The following is an 18,051-nucleotide window of genomic DNA, read 5'->3' as shown; positions in this document are numbered from 1 at the left end:
AACCCCAGGCCTCAATTCTAAAATGAAGGGGTGAGACTAGTTTGTGAAGAGTCTTTGGCTCAAGGTCTTTCATTATGTGATGCTATTTTCTTTCTTTTTTGTGCTGAGGCAATTGGGGGTAAGTGACTTGCCCAGGGTCACACAGCTAGGAAGTGTTAAGTGTCTGAGGCCAGATTTGAACTCGGGTCCTCCTGAATTCAGGGCTGGTGCTCTATCTGCTGCGCCACCTAGCTGACCCTATGTGATGCTACTTTGAAAGTACAGACAGCAGGGTTGTCGATGTGAGTGGGAAGACCCTTCATAATGGAAAGAGAACTGAACTTTGAGTTCAAATTCAACTCTGTCACTTAGTATCTATATAACCTTGAACCTTAAGTCTCTGAAAGTGAATTCCTCATCTATAAGATCGGAGGTCATGATGTGGACGCTGACTCACAGTGTTCTTGGGGAGGATCAAAGAGTTGAGTGTGTGTGTGTGTGTTTTTATTACAAGTGTGTTCAAATACTTTGTGACAGTAAAACCTTAGAGAAATGTAAACATAGCTGAGCCATAGTTAAGATGTTTGAGACTGAGGTCAGGAAGGACTCCCTCCCCCCAAACCATCTTCCACACAAAAAAATAAAGACCACCAGATGGGAGAGATTCCTGGGCATGCCCAGGCTGTCACTGTGTGATATAATTTTCCATTTGTCAACAGGTGACTTTGTAACAGTCATTCAGGTTCATTTGTGTGTCCCATCTTGATTTAGACTATGAGCTCCCAGAAGGCAAGATGTCTTCCATTTCTTCTCTGTCCTAGCTTGTCTGAACAAGGACTTTTATTGAGAAGCCCCAAAACAGATTGCCCTAACTTCTTTCTTTTGGGATGTTAATAATATCCTGAGCCATAGTAAAATAGTAAACACTAATTAAAAATTTTGTTGAATGAAATAAGAATTTGGAGGAGAATCAAAAAAAAAAAAGTCTTGACTGTGGGAGAGATATTGAGAGCACAAGGGACACAAGGAAACAGTGTATTCCAACATCCACCTTGGAGATAACAGATAGGGTGGCAGAGGAGAGGTGCCACCCTATGGGGGAGGTCTCTCCCCTCTCCCTACAGTCACAGAGGAGAGAGCTGAAGAATTGGAGGTAGGGGTGGAGCATTCAGTCCCATCTCCTTCATCTGGTTTCTCTGTTGGAATTGCTTTTTAGTTTCTGGTTGTTAAATAATTAATATAATTAATTTAAAATATAAAATACATGCTGTTCTTTCTCTTCTCCTCTTCTGTTTGCTTGAGGTAATTTTAAATATACATATCATTTCCAATGGGCAAAGGGGTTTTAGGGAGGTCACAGAAGTCCTCCAAAACCCCATCGAGTGAAGGGATCTAACACTCCAGATTCCCCCCCTCCATGGTACCCCCATGGATAGAGGATACTTTCCGTCTTGCCCTGAGGCTCCTGGGATGGTAAAGGGGATTGATTCTCAGGCAATGACTCTGATTTAGCCATAGGGAATCCTGGCTTTTTTAAGGGTTGGGAGGGTGAAGGGCAGACAAGCATCCTAGCCCTGGAAACAGACAGGCCCCAGCATGACTCCACTCCGCCTAGACGAGGCCCCCAACTCCGAGAAGGAAGCATCCAATACAGGAAGTTGCTCTAGTAGGGGCGTCCGAACTTCAAGCAATGTACGGCCCTGATGTGTCTTAGAAGAGATAAAAGAGATGAAAACAAAAATGGGGGTCTCCATTTTACAACTCCCAACTCTAGGATTAGGCTCCTTCTTTCCTAGGCCACCCTGAATAGGATTTCTACTTGCTACTTCCCTTGGCCTACATATATCACCTCAGGCTTTTCTGGTTTCCATATTTGGAACCCACAATTTCTTTCCTGTCTCCAATAGACCCTGGTCTCCAATTCCCGTACCTGGCAGCCATCTCTGAATTCTTTAACATAGGGACTAGTCTCTGGGCTCAGGTCATCCTCATTGGCTCCCCGGAGGCGGAGGGGCCCATCCCGACCTCCTCCTACACACGGGTAGGAGACATCCTGGTGAGCAGATACACTGAGCAGGCGCAAAAATGTGAGCTGGACAACGCCCACTGGAGATCCCCCAGAATCCACATATGAGAACTAGAAAGAAAAGTAAGAGTGGGAATCATCAGGACAAAGATCAGGGATTTGTCAGGAAAATAAGCAAAAGATAAGAAAGAAACATGGAAATGGCAATGAGTTGAGGAGACATGAGGCAACAGCATGTGAAGGGGGGATCAAGAGAGAGAAAAAAAAGATGGGGGACCAGGAAAGAGAAAGAGATAAGAGTCAGGAGAAGGAATAAAGAGAAAGGAAACAACAGAGAAAGAAGCAGTAAAGTTCAGGGAGTAATGGGGATTCACAGGTTGGGAGGGTAGACTCACCTGTGTGACATCATCCCTAGGTGAGACACAGGTCTCTCCTCCTGCCGTGAAGTTACAGAAAACACGAAAAGCATCCCTGTGACATCCTTGGTTAGGGTCAACCCAGTATTCACCTAATTGGGTAAGGGGGGAGGAAAAGATGAAAGGATCAGGATTATTCCTTCCTCACTGTCTGTCCCATCACCCATTTCCCTTTCCTTTTCTGTTCCACATTCCCAGCCCCACAACACCTACTTTTTATTCTCTCTCTCTCTCTCTTTCTCTCTTTCTCTCTCTCTCTCTCTCTCTCTCTCTCTCTCTCTCTCTCTCTCTCTCTCTCTCTCTCTCTCTCTCTCTCTCTCTCTCTCTCTCTCTCTCTCTTTCTTTTCTTTTCTCTCTTTACTTCAGGCTTGAGACTGAAACCCCCAATATGTGTTGCTTTCCCCATTAGAATGTGAGAGATCAGGAACCAGTTCACTCTTCTCCTCTCCCCAGAGCTTATCACAGTGCTTTGTACACAATAAGTTATTTTTTGTTTTGTTTGCTTGTTTTTTGCTGAGGCAATTGATGTTAAGTGACTTGCCCAGGGTCACACAGTGAGAAAGTATTAAGTCTGAGACTAGATTTGAATTCAGGTTTTCCTGACTTCAGGGCTGGTGTTCTATCCACTGCACCACCTAGGTGTCCCCATAATAAGTTTTTAATTGATGCTTTCTTATTTATTTCTGCAATCATTCATTCACCACCCAAATTTCTACATCACCCATGTCTATGTTTTCCCATATCCTACCTTCCTCCCATATCAATTCCTTCTCCTTTGACCCCCCCCACTCTGTGTTAGTTTTTTGCATTCTCCCTTCTGACCATCAGGAAGCTCAGGGTGACATAGTCTCAGGTCCTGACAGGTTCGAGCTGGGCTCTCCTGAGTTCCTGCAGGGCGCCTCATTTGTTCAATTTCATCCCGGAGGGAATCCAGGGAGCCAAATATCTCTTCCAGGCCCCCAGAGGCTCCAGGGGTGGCCCCAACCTTTACAGCCTCATCCTCCTGCACCAACTGACTCGCATCTACTGAACGCCGAGACTTTTTGGGCATCTGGATGGGCAATGGCTGTATCACTTCCCCAGGAGGACCCTGAAAGACAGAAAGTTTAATGAGAGAAAGCAAAAAGATGGAGACTAAAACTTTGAAAGAGAGAAATGGTGAGACAGACAAAGAGGCAGAGAAGGAAAAAATGAGACATGGAAAAGCACACTTCCCCTCACTCACTGGATGTCCAGGTGGACCTTGAACGCCTTTTTCTCCCTTGGGTCCAGCTTGGCCCTGATGTGGGGAGACACAAAGGGATCAGAGAGTCAGACAATTCAAAAAATCATTCAAAGAATTCATAGAGGTATGAGGAGTCCAGGGTTAAAGCGTGCCAGGCAATGAGAAGTAAGATGTCAAAAGGATCAGGGAATTGGTATCCAACTCAGCCTGGAGAGTGAAATATCAAGGTCCATCTCTAAGAGATGCTATTTATACCAAGATAGGGAGTCATGTCTAGTCTAATCTGGAGGTTGTAGAATGGACCAGAGGACAGAGTGGGTTAGGAAGAAGAAAAAAAAATTACTCACCGTAGCTCCTTTGGCACCTTTGGGGCCAGCAGGTCCCTATAGAGGAGACATGAGAAACAGAGTTATCATGGAGGAGTGAAAGGACAGAGAAGGATGGATGAGCAGAGGAATGATCATAGGGTCACACAGACTATATATAAGTGGAGGAACTTCTGAGTGTGGAATAATGAGGGCAGTACCAGAACATTTAGGAAAAATTTAGAAATATTGAAGGAGTATGAAAGAATATTTTCAAATTCCTGGGGACAATTAGAAGTTGGGATATTTGTTAAAGTTATTGAGTTTGAGGGGGAAGAATGGCACTGGGGGTTGCTTGATGGAATATTTGAAGAAGCAGGGGAGGAAGGATACTCACAGGAAGACCAGGGGGTCCTCCAGAGCCAATTGGGCCAGATGCTCCAGGTATACCCTAAAAGAAGGAAAAGTCTAGTTAACCCTATTTTGTTTACCCCCTTCCCACAATAAGCCTTCTCTAAATTTATTCATTTTACCCCACTATAATAAAATCTCTCCAATGACTTTAATATTAATCTCCCCCTCCTCTTCTCACTTCTCCCAGCCCTCAAACTGGGATAAGATAGATGTCCACAGAGTGTTTAGGGAAAGACAGTCCCAGGCCCCTCCCTCATACTCACTGTCTCTCCCTTTTGTCCAAGTGCACCTTGGGGACCGGGGAGTCCTCTATCACCCTTTTCCCCTTGTTCTCCAGGAGGGCCAATGAGACCAATGAGACCAGGGTGACCCTAAGAGGGGGATTACATAAGATAAGAGGAACACAAACAGGGCAGGGGTGTGAAGTGAGAGGACATGAGGGGATCACAGAACAGGAAGGACACCCCTAACCACATCAGTTAGACTTCTTTATATCCTTAGTAGAAAAGGGATTTTGTTTGGAGGACAGGGTCAGTGACTTTATACAAACGAAATGCTGAGGGAAAAGCAGGGGAACCCAAAACATTGAGGTGAGGGGATATTTTGCATCTTATTGGAGAGTGTGAGAAAGATGAGAAGTCCATTCAAAGTAGGCTGCTACATAGTTTATCTTACTTTTTCTCCTTTGGCTCCAGGGTCACCTCTGAGACCAGGAAGTCCAGGAGGTCCCTGTATGGAGACAGATGATCACTCATTGTGGGGTAAAAATCAACAGGAAGATCCCATCTCCTCTTACCCCTAAATTTCTTCTCTTTTCCATATCTGTAACTGCCACCCACAGGATTCATCCATCCCCAGAATCCTGCTTTCCATATATACTCTTCCCTCAGAGTCACTTACCACAGGACCTGGAGGCCCAGCCAGTCCAGTGGCTCCAGGTCGTCCCTGTTGTCCCTATACATATGAGGGGGAAAATAGGGGTTAGAGAAGAATGCCTTCCCCATGAGTCTTCTCCTTCCTATCAAATAACTGATAACTGAATTCCCATTTCCATTCTCATCATTCATCATCCATTTCAGTTCTATTTATTCCCCTCTTCAGTCCTCTGTGACTCACCACTGACCCAGGGATTCCCCTCAGACCATCAGGTCCTGGTTTTCCTGCAGCTCCAGCTGGACCCACTGGTCCTGTCTTCCCAGGAGCACCAACAGCACCTTGTTCCCCCTGAAATACATAGAGGGGAATCAGACAAGAGATAGTCAAAGGGCAGAAATAGGTCAGGTTAGAGGACAAGAAGAGATTAATGCTTCCATGAAAGATTTGGGGGAGTAAAAAGGTGGTTAACTCTCTGAGCAAAGGCATTTTGATATGACTAGAGTGACAACAGAGGGGGTTTTCTGGAAGTAATGAACTGAGTTTAGGAGCAATGAAGTCTTCATGATGAGGTTTGAGAGAATATGAGAGTCTTCTAAGAATTCCTCTCTTACCTTGGCTCCCTTCTCTCCTTGTCGACCCTCAGGGCCAGCTGTACCTGCAGGACCCTAGAGATATGGGGTGAGAAAGAGGAAAAGGGATTAGACAGAAGAGAGAAGAGAGAACAGCTAAATACAATTATCTCTCCCCTACTTCACATACAGAATTTCCATTTTTACCCCAAAGAAAGAACCAGGGATGGGAACACCATTGCCAGCCCTATTTCAAACCCCTATCCCAAGAGGAACTATCATCCTTTTGGTGGCCAGGGGAACCCAAGGGTCCAGACCCCTTTCCTCATTTTTAACTATCATTTATATAATCCTTTAAAGTTTGTAAAATGCTTTAAACATATTATCTCATTTGATATTTGAATTATCCTAGGAGATAAGCATTATCATTCTCCATCTTGCAGATGAGGAAACAATCTGAGAGAGAGCAAATGATTTGCCCAGGATCACATGGCATGTAAATGTCTAAGATAAGACTTGAATAAAGGTCTTGCTGACTCCAAGTCTAGCACACCACTTACCCTCTTGCCAGGAGGTCCAGGGGGACCATTCTCTCCAGTAGGACCTGGGGATCCCTGGGAAAAGGAGAAAGAGCTAGAGGTATCCACAGTGAAGAGATCATGGAAGGTGAAAAGTGAGGATGATGAAATGGAAGAATTAGGAAGGATTAGAAAAAGAGTTCAAAGGTTGGGAGCATTGACAAATCTGGAAGTTGGGAGTTGAAGGGTCTCTGAAAGTTTAAGTGGTCAAGAATTAGAGATGAAAGAAACACAATCACTCACAGGCTGTCCAGCTTCTCCATCCTCTCCTCGATCACCTTTAGCACCATCCTGACCCTGGAGAGATGAGACATGAAGGTTGGGGGAGGGGCTTAAAGGGAGGCCTCAACCCTTCCTAGAATTATACCCTCATGCTTTTCTGTCTTTCCAATTCTATTGCTCTCTCAATTAGCCATTAACCAATCAAACGATAACTTAATAATTTGCCTACTCTGCTCCAGGTGCTGTGCTAGAAGCTGGGAATGCAAAGACAAAGAATGAAATAATTTCTAATCATTATGACTATGAAAATCTAAGAAATAAGTCCAGCTCCCAAAATAATCTATTAAAACCCCTGCCCCTATTCCTTTCTACACCCTTTTCTAAGAGTGAAACTTACTCGGGGACCCCCTTCTCCAGGAGGACCAGGATCACCAGGAAAACCAACAGGGCCCTGAGGACAAAGGAAAAGAAAGGAACTCAGAGTCATAAGGCCTTGCACAGATTCATCATTCACTCTGGAGCTGTCCCAACCCTACACAGGGACATCTCTCCCACTCACCATTTCTGATACATCAACTCCAGTCATTTCACATGTGCAGCCCCCTCTAGAGATGAAGTCCCTTCCCAGAGTCCCTCCCCACCTTATTGTATCCTGTTCCACACATTGAAGTCCATGAGAATTGGGTTCTCCCAACCACATCCTTCCATTCCCTTAAACTTTGTAGATGACCCTTGCTCCATACTCACAGGGTTTCCTTTCGGGCCATCATCACCTGTGGGGCCCTTAGGTCCAGGTGGCCCAGCTTCCCCTGGTTGTCCTGACTCTCCTTTCTCTCCCCGTTCCCCTCTAGGGCCCTGGAGAGGGACAGAGGTGATGAAAAAACACAAATGGAGGATGGGAAAGAATTGAGCTTAATAGAAAATTCTCAAGGCCATCCAAAGAATAACAGCCATGGCTCATGCTCTCAACTGCTCTTGCCCATTCTCTTTGTATTCCTCTAACACCCACCCCTCTCCACTCCTAGAAGGAATAGGAGTGAAGGAAAAAAGTTCAGGAAATAGAAGACTGATCCAGTTATGTGCTCTCATCCTCTTAATAATCAGTGAAGAAAGAAGGGAATGGGGCCTGGGAGCCATGAAAATGGGGAGACCTTAGCTCCCCTGGAAAGAATTAGTAATATAGAAAAAAGAATCATTGATGGGAGGAAAGAAAGAAAAGGTCAATTGGGCTTTTTAGTACCCTAAGAGGTTAAAGTTTAGGGAAAGTGGATATCAGCTGGGAGTTAAATTTGTCACTTACCTTGACTCCAGGTTCTCCAGGGATTCCTGGAGAGCCTGACTCTCCTGGTTCCCCCTATAACGAGATCAGGAATCAAAAACAGGCCTTTCCCATCTTACTTCCACTTAGATACATTCCCTCTCCATCAGCTTTCTCACCCCACTTCCTCACATTATTCGCCATAACCAGGAGTCTGTTTCTTTCCTCCCTCTTATTTTCCCTGCTCAGCTCCCCAAACTTTCCTCAACAGTTACCTTTTCTCCAAGAGGACCCTGATTTCCGACACCTCCTGGGGGGCCTTGTGGACCCTAAAAGAGGGACACAGTAATAGTTACCATCCAGATAAGGAACAGTTCAAAGAGATACAAAGGGACAAATGTATTTTAATGACACAGCAAATAATTAGGAGAAAGGAGTTGGAGGGACTCCTTGATGGTCAGGATAAAGGAGTTAAAGGAACAAAAAACTCTTCTTCCAAAGAGACTTATTATCATTAAAGAAAAACAGAAGGATGAGCCAAGTTGTGAACTCCTGGGGAGGAGCTTACATGCTTGTTAAGTACAGACTTAGCACCAAGTGACCTGGAAGGACACCAAGGTGGGAGGTTGAGAAAAACTTACATCTGCTCCATTAGGTCCAGAAGGGCCTCGGGGTCCTGGTGGACCAGGTGGACCCTGGGAAGAGACAGAAACACATAAACAGAGGGGAAAAGAGAAGAAGAAGAAGAAAAGAGATACAAGGAGACAAAGAAACAAATAGGATAAAGTCAAAATGGAGAAAGTTAGACCTTTGAGTGAAAGGGTAAGGGAAATAAGTGGAAGTGTCCAGAAATCAATAAAAGGATTGTAGGGAGTTAGTAAAAGGACTACAGAGGACAGGTTGGGGTATATTAAGTCAGGGGTCAATAGAGAAGAAATGGGAATGGAGTCACACTCACCATGGGTCCCACATCTCCTGTTTCTCCTTTCTCTCCTGAAGGGCCTGGTAAACCCTGTGGGTAAACAAACATACAGATAAAAATGATATGAATAAAAAGACTTGGAGTCTTCCTTCCTGGGATCAAGGTCCCAATATTTGGATGGCATCTCCACCTCCCTAAAAATGCTATCTCTTCTCTTTAAAATCTTTCACCTTCTATTAATTCTATGTTGCCCCTTACTTCTCCAAAGTCCCTTCTTCTCCATTATTATTCCTACCTTCAGTTTTGCAATTGGAATTTGGGGAGGAAGACAGGCCCTATGTCCTCCTCATTACTCATCCACCATATCTTCAACAAAAATATACTCACAAAGAGCTTACCTGAAGGCCAATGGGTCCAGGAGGGCCATTAAATCCTCTTGTTCCTTCATCTCCTTTGGCTCCAAAATGTCCCTGAGGTCCCCGAGCACCAGGTTCTCCATCTACTCCCTATCCACAGAAAGAAGGGATCTGGGGATAGCATATATACAGAAAGAGAACCATATGGGGAGAAGAAAAGAGGTCCTAGATCTGGAAACTGAGGGAGTCCCCCAAACAAAGTAGGGAGTCATTTTCACTGAGGAATGATTAAATGACAGATATTGGAAAAGGGTATGTCAATAACAATTATGACAGTAACAACTATGAATAGAGGAAAATTTAGGGGAAAGCATTGCGATAGAATCAGATTACTCACTGCTGCTCCAGGCTGACCTAGAGGACCCAGTGGTCCAGGGGGTCCAGGAGGGCCCTGACAAGGGAAAGAGAAAGTTAATCAGAGATACCAGAAGGTACAGAGAGAAAAAAAAGACAGATAGAGTAGAAATATATCCAAGAAGAGATCAAAAGATTGGAATGGTCAATGTTGGAGGCAAACTAATGCACTGTTGATGGAGCTATAAGTTGATCCAACCATTCTGGAAAGCAATTTGGAATCATGCAAAGAAAGTGATAAAATGTCCTTTCCCTTTGACCCAAAGATTCCACCATGAGGTATATACAAAGATTGTCAGTAACTAAAAGTTGAGCACTATAAAACCAACATATTTGTAGCAAGATTCATAAATTAAAGGATGGCTAAAAAAATTGGATGAATATGATGAAATATTCTGTAAGAAATAATGAACATAATGAATAAAGAAAAGCACAGAAAGAGTTATGTGAACTGATACAAAATGAAGTAAGTGGAACAAGGAAAACACTGTATATAATGACAATAATATAAATGAAAAAGAATATAACAATTGAAACTAAAATAATAATGACCAAGTTTATCCCCCAAAAAAGAACAAGAAAAGGCATCTCCTTCCTTCTTCTTGTGGTAGAGTGTAGAAAGCATGGATATAGAATCTTGCAAATAACATTACACTTCTTTGATGTGTTGGTTATAATTGCAGAACTTTTTTTCTTTTTTAAAAAAATTTTTATTATAAAAATAGCTCTCTGAGAAAGGATAGAAGAGAGAAACAGTGGAAAATATAGGGAATATAAAATAAAAATATCAATAAAAATGTATTTTAATAAAAATGAGGTCAAGAAATCAGAAGGCGTGGTTACTCACATGTTCACCTTTGTTCCCTTTACTGCCCTTCTGTCCAGCATCACCAACCTCACCCTGGAAGGGGTAGATATGTCAGATTTGTGGCTAGTAGACAATGATAATGATGAATGAGAAATGAGAGACAATGCAGCAGAGTTAGAGAGCCACAGATAAGTCATCTTGAATCTATCCTCTTCAACAAGGACCCGGGAAGAATAGTGGAGTAGGAAGTAAATGGGTTTAGGATGAATTACCTTGTCTCCATCTTCTCCAGCCACACCAGGGGGGCCAGCAGGACCAGGTAGCCCCACAGGCCCTTGGACACCATCTCGGCCAGTTGGGCCAATAGGACCTTTCTCACCCTGTGAGAGGAGGAAGGTATTGGGAAAGAAAGTCAGATATCAAGGGGGACATATTGATTCTTTCCCCACTAAAAACCCCTCCTCCATTACTCAATATACAAATATAGTCCTCTATGTTCCCCCAGGGTCCTGTCTTATCTAGAAGTATCTTCATTTCTCACCTCAGAAACCACCTCCAACATCTCCAACATAAAGACTGCACAAACATCTCTGTTTCATCTCCTTACACACACTCACCGGAACACCTTTTTCTCCAGCAGCACCTGGGGGGCCCTGGGGCCCAGGTCTTCCTGGGGGACCAATGGGTCCCCCTGTGCCTGCCACACCCCGTTCTCCAGGAGAGCCCTAAAGGGTGAGATAAGATAAAATAGGAACTACAAGAGGAACTACTAATCTAGAAGTTCCCTAGAGAAGATTATTTTATACTGATTCTTCCTTAAAAAATTGGGAAAGTCCACACAACCTCCCCCCCATATCCAACAATCCTCTACCCCTTGATTCTGAAGAGTCTAAGAGGAATACTCTCCTCTCTCATTTCTGGCTCTTCCTCCACATGGAATGGGAAGAAGGACTCAGTAACCTTCTCAGGATCTCCCATTTTAAGTTTCCTCTCCCTCAAAGAATTCAGACTCACCGCAGGGCCCGGGGGACCAGGTGGACCTTCAATTCCCTTCAGGCCACCACCTCCCTATAAGGTGAGGGGGACAATGAGTCAGAGATAAGGAAAATGCAGATTCAGAGAAACTGAGGGAAAGTATCAGAGAATCAGGCAGCAGACTAGAAAAGGCCAGCAATTGTGAAGGTAAGAGCAAAAAGGTCAGAGAAACAGGGAAATCAGACATTGGATTAGGGAGTGAAGAGGATCTGAGAATGTTGAAAACATTTGCATTTGTGTATAACATATTGGAGTTACACTCACTCCAGTGCCTGGGAGGCCCCTTTCACCAGGGAAACCCCTCAAACCAGCTGGTCCATCCTTTCCAGGTGCTCCAGGGGGGCCAGGATCTCCCTAAATGTGGAACAATGAAGCAATCAGAAATAGACAGTGTCTTTCCAAACTCTGGGAGAGGATGCGCAAGGTATTCTCTCTCATTTCTCCTCAGCCTCCTTTCCCCTGAATCCCTGGTTCCCAATCTGTCTTTCCCACATTCCCTATATTCCTCTCCAGCCTTACCTTAGTTCCTTCTTTGCCAGATGGCCCAGTCAGGCCCTGCTCTCCTGGGGGACCTGGGGGGCCTGGATGCCCTCGTTCTCCCATAGGTCCTGACTCTCCTGCAGCTCCCTGTGGGATGGGAACAGCAATCTCACATCACAAACTCTCCCAACAATTCCCGAAATTGTCTATTCTTCAACACCCTCACTTTCTGATTCCAATGATCTTTTGGGGGACAGTGGGTTCTGAGAGATTCCCCACTCTCAAACCAAATTATCTTTGGGGAGTAAGGAAGGATATTTATGTGTGCAAATAAATGTGCCATCTTGTGGCTATACCTAGAAATTGCATTTTCCCTAAGAGTCCCAGGAAGGTAGTGCAAAGTTACTCAGAACAGAAAGATATGGAAGGTTCCACATGCCTCTGTCCCCAAAGTTTTCAAAAACAAAAGCAACTGAAGGTTGGGCTAGATTGCCCAAGTCTTCTCACTTCCAACTCCTCCCCTGCATCATTATCTCATTCAGTAACTACAGAGGGAATTATTTCAGTCCTTCCCTACCAAGAAGACAGTAATGGAAGCATAGAGGAGATAGTAGTGGGGGAGAGGTGAGTGGACACAAATTCTTAAGTTTGTGGCCTATCATCCCCCAGGGATGGATATACCTGAGATCCCACCACCCCTGGAGGTCCAGGGGGGCCTGTCTTTCCTTGGAAACCCTGAAGAGGAAGAGGAAAAGACAGATTAAACAGTTATACAGTTATCAAATTATCATTGGTATCTAGCAAAAAAAGAGGGATCACCACTGGGGCTATATAAATAGTTCTATATGATCTGGGTACATCCATTTGAAAATGACTAAAATTGGGGCTTTCTGGGGCAGGAGGGAAGGGAGTTATGGGGGAAAAATCAAGAAAAAGATAGTCACTAACCACTTCTCCTCGTTGGCCAGGGTGTCCAGGAAGTCCATCCTTACCAGGGGGGCCCTAGAACAAAAGGTCCAAAGGGAGGGCAAGGAAGGTAGAGAGAGGGGAAAAGAGTTAAAAGGGGGTGTCCATAGAAGTAGAAAGAAAAGAAACTGGGCCTCTGAAGGAGGCTGGTAGGAGGAAGCAGTTCCAGAATAGGAGAAAGGGGTTGGAATTTTATAGGTCAAGATTATACTCACTGGGGGCCCTTTAGGACCAGGGAAGCCATTAGGACCCTGAGGTCCAGGAAGTCCCTAGAAATAAGAAACAGGAATACGATGGCAAGTCAGTGGGATAAAGGAGGGAAAGTGTGAACCTGGGGGAATAGATCATCCTCTCCACAGCAAAAGTCTTGGCTACCCCAAGCCCTAACTCTGTATATTACTCAGACATGTTGGTTGTCAGGGGCAGCTAGGTGGTGCAGTGGATAGAGCACCAGCCTTGAATTCAGGAGGACCCAAGTTCAAATCTGGTCTCAGACACCTAACACTTCCCAACTGTGTGACCCTGGGCAAGTCACTTAACCCCAGCCTCAGAAAAACAAAAACAAGACATGTTGGTTGTTTATAGGACTGGAAGTTACTGGGCCCAGACTCACCCTCTCTCCAGGAGGACCATGGGGACCATCACCACCTGATGTTCCCTGTGGGAAAGGAACAGAGTTTCAGGGATATTCACAAGCCTTCCTTTTGCAGAGGGAAAGGCAGTCAAGTAGGAGGAGATATAGAGAAAGCTGAAGGATGAATAAGTGACAAAAGGTAATGAAAGTTAAAGATTGTGAAAAACTATTTGATCCAAGCAGATGTCAATGACCTTGGCTCCTGATTTCCCTGTGGCTCCTCGAGATCCTCGTTGGCCTCGTGGACCCTAGCAAAATATTGGGGGAAGATGGTGAGAGACACATAGACACAAAAATGGATTCTCCCCTAGTCCACTCCACCATCTCTTCCTCTCACTTACCGTGGGACCACGTTCCCCTCGAGGACCTGATTTCCCAGACAGGCCCTGTGGAGAAAGGGGTAGTGAGAGGTGAATACATCATCTGCCATTCAGAATACCTATAGTAGATCCACAGGGGTCCATGGATAGATGCCAGAGGATCCATGAACTTGGAAAGGGAAAAATTATATCTTTATTTCACTGCAATTGGTTTCTTTTGTAATGCATTTAAAAGCATTATTCTGAGAAGTCCATAGTTTTCATCAGACTACCAAAGGGATCTATGATGTGAAAAACTCAGGATTCAGTTCCTCCTTCATTCAATCCTACCATCTCTGCCCACAGACTCTGCTTCCCAGATTCTTTACAACTCTTAAACCTTTCCCACAACTCTTTCTCTCAAGCCCACCCTATCTCACCCTCCATCACACACTCTATCCTCCAGCTTTTTTCCTTCACAGACTCCCCTCCCTTCTTACCCGGGCTCCTTTCTCTCCATTAGCACCAGGAAATCCAGGGAATCCAAGTGACCCCTAAGAGAGGGAGAGAGAGGAAGACATGGAGGAGTCATGGGATGAAAGATGAGATTATAAGAAGGGCCTTAGAAGGCTCTCACAAGTACAGTTTAACAGAAATAATATATAGCAAATATAGCAAAGTGAAAAGAACTGTGGGTCAGGAGTCAGGAGACCCGGGCTTCGCCCCGGCTCTGCTTCTGACTAGCTGTGCTATCTTGAAAAACTCATTTCTCTTCTCTGGACCTGCTTCCTTCTCTGTAAATTAAATGGATTGGCATTTTGTACTTTTTGTCGATCTGAAATAGGGGATTGGTGAAGGAGAGAAAAACATGGGAGGTAGAAGAAGGAAATAGGATAGAAGTGGGGTTTCCTAGTATAAGCCTTACCTTGGGTCCCTGACGTCCTGGGTATCCAGGCAGACCAGGAACACCCAGTTTGCCCTGTGGAGAAAATAAAAAGAGCAATAGAGGTGGGGTTGGGAGAGAAGGAGCAAGCCTTCCCAGAATTAGATCCCTGGAATTACTTTCCCAACTCCAACAAAACTCAGGCGTTTAGCTTCCTGCTTCCTCCAAGGAGCCCAGATTTCCCAATCCCCTCACTCTCCTTCAAATCTAGCTGTTTAACTACCTAATTTCTCTATTTCTGTGAATGGATTTAAAAAAAAAAAAAGAGGCTTAGCTTCCTTCCCAATCAGTCACTAAACTCTGCTGATTCTTCCTTGTAATCTCTCACATACTTGCCCTTTTCTCTCCTGCCCTAGTTCAGGTGCTCTTCATCTATCTATTCTATTCTTACAACCTCCTAACAGGTCTCCCAGGCTCCAGCCTCTCCCTTTTCCAACCCAATCTGCATGTATTAATAGATCAACCTGCCTAAAACAGCCCTCTCATCAAACCATTCCACAACTCTCAATGCCTCCCCTATCTAAAAAGAGAAACTCTAGATTCCCTAAACTGATCTTCAAAGCCCTTCGTGTTCTAGCTATGACCTCTATAAGTCATTCATTGCATTCTAATTAAGCTGGTCTCCCCCCAACACTTCATTCTCACCTCCAGCCCTTTGCTTATGCTGATTTTCTCAAATTCCATCCATCTTTCAAAGTTCACATTAAATCTTACCTTCCTCTATCAAAACTTCTCTGTCACCCCCTACACTGACTTCTTCCTTTTCTAAACACCTTTTGGATGAAGAGTGCCACAATCTCACTTGGTTACATATTACCTTGCATATTTCTTGAGTCAACTCATCTGCATAAATCAATTTCCAATTGGGCCATGCGCAATTCCCCAGAGCATCCAGCATAGAGCTGGGTATACTGTTGTGCTCAGTAACTAGCCAGTGACTTGATTTGATGAAATAACAAATTGTCTCTGTGGTAAGCCAAAGTTATTTACTCCCCACCCTATTGTCTATTTCTCCCAGAAACTGAAGCCTCTGGGTCATAGGTTCAAGCATCAGTTTTATGCAGATGTATAAATTCAGCTCTAATCTTTCTCCTAAACTCCAGTCCCATGATCACATCCTGTTTAGTCAGTCCACATTAGATGTGCTCAAGACATCTCACATTCAGCATGTCCAAAACAGAACTCATCTTTCCAAACACAATCCTCTCCCAAATTTCCCTGTCTCTCTCAAGGGTACCACCATCCTTCTAAGCTCAAAAGTTCAGGTACCCTTCACGCCTTATTCTGACTCACTCCTCACATTACATCGGTTGCCAAGTCTTGTCAATTCTACATCCACAACCTTTCTCCCATCTCCTCTCTTCTCACATGGCTACCATCCTAATTTAGGTTCTTAGTTCTTGCTGGGACTATGGCAGTAGGCTCTCAATTGGCCTCCCTGACTCTGGCCTCTCCCTTCTCCAATTCTGCCAAAAGCATAAGGCTGATCATGCTATTTTCCCACTCAAAAAGCACCAATGACTCCCTATTGTCTCTGGGATAAATTATGACATCCACTTTGGCATTTAAAATCTCTCACAGTCCAGCTCTGTTCTACCTTTTCAGGTTAATTACACATTATTCCTCCTCACACGTTCTATATTTCAACCAAGCTGGCATTTATTTGACTATTCCTTGTATACAAGAATCACTTTTACTTCTGCATGCCTTTGTCCAGGCTATTCATCATATCTGTTTGATTTGTTTACCTTCTCCCCCACAAGCCCTATGGGGCCTGGGTCTCCATTGGGTCCAGTTCTTCCCTTTGGTCCTTCAGGACCATCTTCTCCTCTTGAGCCAGGGACTCCAACCTCACCCTAAGGGGTGGGAAAAATGTGAGGATCAGCAGGTCAGAGCTCAGAGTAGGAGTTTGAAAGTTAAGGCATTTGGTGTAAAAAGGATTATTGGAGTTGGGGAAAGACCTTGGTGATAGGAATCTCTAAAAGATAAGTGAGTCATAATAGAAGGTTGAGGGCTTATTCTTGGGAAATAAGAGGCAGAAAAGTCAGGGAGTTCCAAGACACTGCCTCTGGATGGACTCAAGATAATATTGGGTGTTTGGGTGATATGAACAGCAGTGTAACATTAGGGACATTGTAATATTGTGGTATGAAGGAGAGCCAAAGGATTTGGAATTGGAGACTCAGAAGCTAGATAGGGAATAGTGTTGCTGATAGCCCAAGTAGGTGTCAGGGGGGCACTGGGAGCTAAGGGAGAGCCCCTACTAACTTACCCGGTCACCTTTCACACCCATGTCACCTTTGAAACCAGGAAAACCATCTTCCCCCTGAGAAAGGTAGAGGCAAAGAAATAGGTAGGAGGGCCATAGGAGGATCACAGAGAAGTATAAACAATATTGTTTTGAGGTCAGAAATTAGGAGCTTGAAGGGTCATGGTGGCAATTCGGGATAAATATTGGGAGGATTGGATAAGGAAAGATTAGAGGGTGAGAGGTAAGGAATAGAGGCTTAGATGATGGAGGAGATATCAGGATAAAGCTGCTTGGAGAGGGTAGTGGGAGTCAACGGGGTTTCTCTTACCTTCTCTCCCTTATGACCCTTCAAGCCCCGAATTCCATCCACACCCTGGGAAGACAGATGGAGAATGATCAAGAGACAAAGTTCAGGTTTAGAAAATAGAAACCTAAAATACAGGAATCCTTCTCCTGGACACTCCCACCCCTGCCAAGTTCATCTTCCTGACTCTGGTTACAGGTTACCTTGACACCTCGGGGTCCAGGGTATCCTAAAGGACCCTGCGGACCAGATGGACCCTAGATGGAGAGGGAAAAAGAAAAGTCACTAGGAGATTTGCAATCACCAGGAGGTCAGAGGAATACAGGTGGACAGATCAGGATGGAAGAAATGGAAGATGGCAGAAAGTACTTCTGGGATATCATAGTGACTTTAGAATCATAAGATATTCAAAAGAGGAAGCAAAGTATCTCACTTGGTTCCCTTTAGTTCCTGGTGGACCCTCCTTTCCTGGATGACCCTGAAAGAGAAAGAAGAAAAGAGAATGAGATCTCATACCATGAATTCTTTTACCTCCCCATCTCTACATCCCCAAATCAAAACTAAGCATCAAATCCACATGAATAGCCATAAACCTTTCAAGGCAAAAAAGATGGGAGGGGGGAAATATAGGAAGAGGAGAGGAGGCAAGATGGTATTGGAAGACCTTTTGAGATTTTTGAGAATGGGGAAAGTCAAGAGACTGGTTCCAAGTCATAACAAGAAATAACAGCATATGAGCTACTGCTAGGATGGTTCTAAGAAATTTAGAAG

At 44.4% G+C, this 18,051-nt stretch overlaps 1 protein-coding gene across 3 annotated transcripts in view; it reads right to left on the bottom strand.

Moving 5' to 3' along the window:
• Nucleotides 1-634: 634 nt before the first annotated feature.
• COL11A2 (collagen type XI alpha 2 chain) overlaps nucleotides 635-18,051 on the bottom strand; it is a 34,563-nt gene continuing 17,146 nt past the window's right edge. For all 3 annotated transcript variants that reach the window (XM_074311319.1, XM_074311320.1, XM_074311321.1), the window contains 41 exons: nucleotides 17,714-17,758; nucleotides 17,484-17,537; nucleotides 17,305-17,349; nucleotides 16,998-17,051; nucleotides 16,474-16,581; nucleotides 14,708-14,761; nucleotides 14,283-14,336; nucleotides 13,825-13,869; nucleotides 13,678-13,731; nucleotides 13,463-13,507; nucleotides 13,065-13,118; nucleotides 12,832-12,885; nucleotides 12,565-12,618; nucleotides 11,923-12,030; nucleotides 11,668-11,757; nucleotides 11,383-11,436; nucleotides 10,986-11,093; nucleotides 10,641-10,748; nucleotides 10,408-10,461; nucleotides 9,544-9,597; nucleotides 9,189-9,296; nucleotides 8,827-8,880; nucleotides 8,510-8,563; nucleotides 8,144-8,197; nucleotides 7,911-7,964; nucleotides 7,358-7,465; nucleotides 7,008-7,061; nucleotides 6,632-6,685; nucleotides 6,371-6,424; nucleotides 5,853-5,906; nucleotides 5,482-5,589; nucleotides 5,266-5,319; nucleotides 5,041-5,094; nucleotides 4,629-4,736; nucleotides 4,349-4,402; nucleotides 3,994-4,029; nucleotides 3,647-3,700; nucleotides 3,244-3,511; nucleotides 2,401-2,513; nucleotides 1,910-2,116; nucleotides 635-1,688 (listed from right to left, as the gene is read on the bottom strand). In XM_074311319.1, coding sequence (XP_074167420.1) covers nucleotides 1,548-1,688; nucleotides 1,910-2,116; nucleotides 2,401-2,513; nucleotides 3,244-3,511; nucleotides 3,647-3,700; nucleotides 3,994-4,029; nucleotides 4,349-4,402; nucleotides 4,629-4,736; nucleotides 5,041-5,094; nucleotides 5,266-5,319; nucleotides 5,482-5,589; nucleotides 5,853-5,906; nucleotides 6,371-6,424; nucleotides 6,632-6,685; nucleotides 7,008-7,061; nucleotides 7,358-7,465; nucleotides 7,911-7,964; nucleotides 8,144-8,197; nucleotides 8,510-8,563; nucleotides 8,827-8,880; nucleotides 9,189-9,296; nucleotides 9,544-9,597; nucleotides 10,408-10,461; nucleotides 10,641-10,748; nucleotides 10,986-11,093; nucleotides 11,383-11,436; nucleotides 11,668-11,757; nucleotides 11,923-12,030; nucleotides 12,565-12,618; nucleotides 12,832-12,885; nucleotides 13,065-13,118; nucleotides 13,463-13,507; nucleotides 13,678-13,731; nucleotides 13,825-13,869; nucleotides 14,283-14,336; nucleotides 14,708-14,761; nucleotides 16,474-16,581; nucleotides 16,998-17,051; nucleotides 17,305-17,349; nucleotides 17,484-17,537; nucleotides 17,714-17,758 — 3,141 coding nt within the window. In that variant the 3' untranslated portion in view covers nucleotides 635-1,547. The remainder of the gene's footprint in view (nucleotides 1,689-1,909; nucleotides 2,117-2,400; nucleotides 2,514-3,243; nucleotides 3,512-3,646; nucleotides 3,701-3,993; nucleotides 4,030-4,348; nucleotides 4,403-4,628; nucleotides 4,737-5,040; nucleotides 5,095-5,265; nucleotides 5,320-5,481; nucleotides 5,590-5,852; nucleotides 5,907-6,370; nucleotides 6,425-6,631; nucleotides 6,686-7,007; nucleotides 7,062-7,357; nucleotides 7,466-7,910; nucleotides 7,965-8,143; nucleotides 8,198-8,509; nucleotides 8,564-8,826; nucleotides 8,881-9,188; nucleotides 9,297-9,543; nucleotides 9,598-10,407; nucleotides 10,462-10,640; nucleotides 10,749-10,985; nucleotides 11,094-11,382; nucleotides 11,437-11,667; nucleotides 11,758-11,922; nucleotides 12,031-12,564; nucleotides 12,619-12,831; nucleotides 12,886-13,064; nucleotides 13,119-13,462; nucleotides 13,508-13,677; nucleotides 13,732-13,824; nucleotides 13,870-14,282; nucleotides 14,337-14,707; nucleotides 14,762-16,473; nucleotides 16,582-16,997; nucleotides 17,052-17,304; nucleotides 17,350-17,483; nucleotides 17,538-17,713; nucleotides 17,759-18,051) is intronic.

Source organism: Sminthopsis crassicaudata, chromosome 4 (genome assembly GCF_048593235.1).
Source record: "Sminthopsis crassicaudata isolate SCR6 chromosome 4, ASM4859323v1, whole genome shotgun sequence".
NCBI lineage: Eukaryota > Metazoa > Chordata > Mammalia > Dasyuromorphia > Dasyuridae > Sminthopsis > Sminthopsis crassicaudata.
The sequence above is the reverse complement of the archived record's forward strand: the minus strand, read 5'-3'. Positions and strand labels throughout refer to the sequence as shown.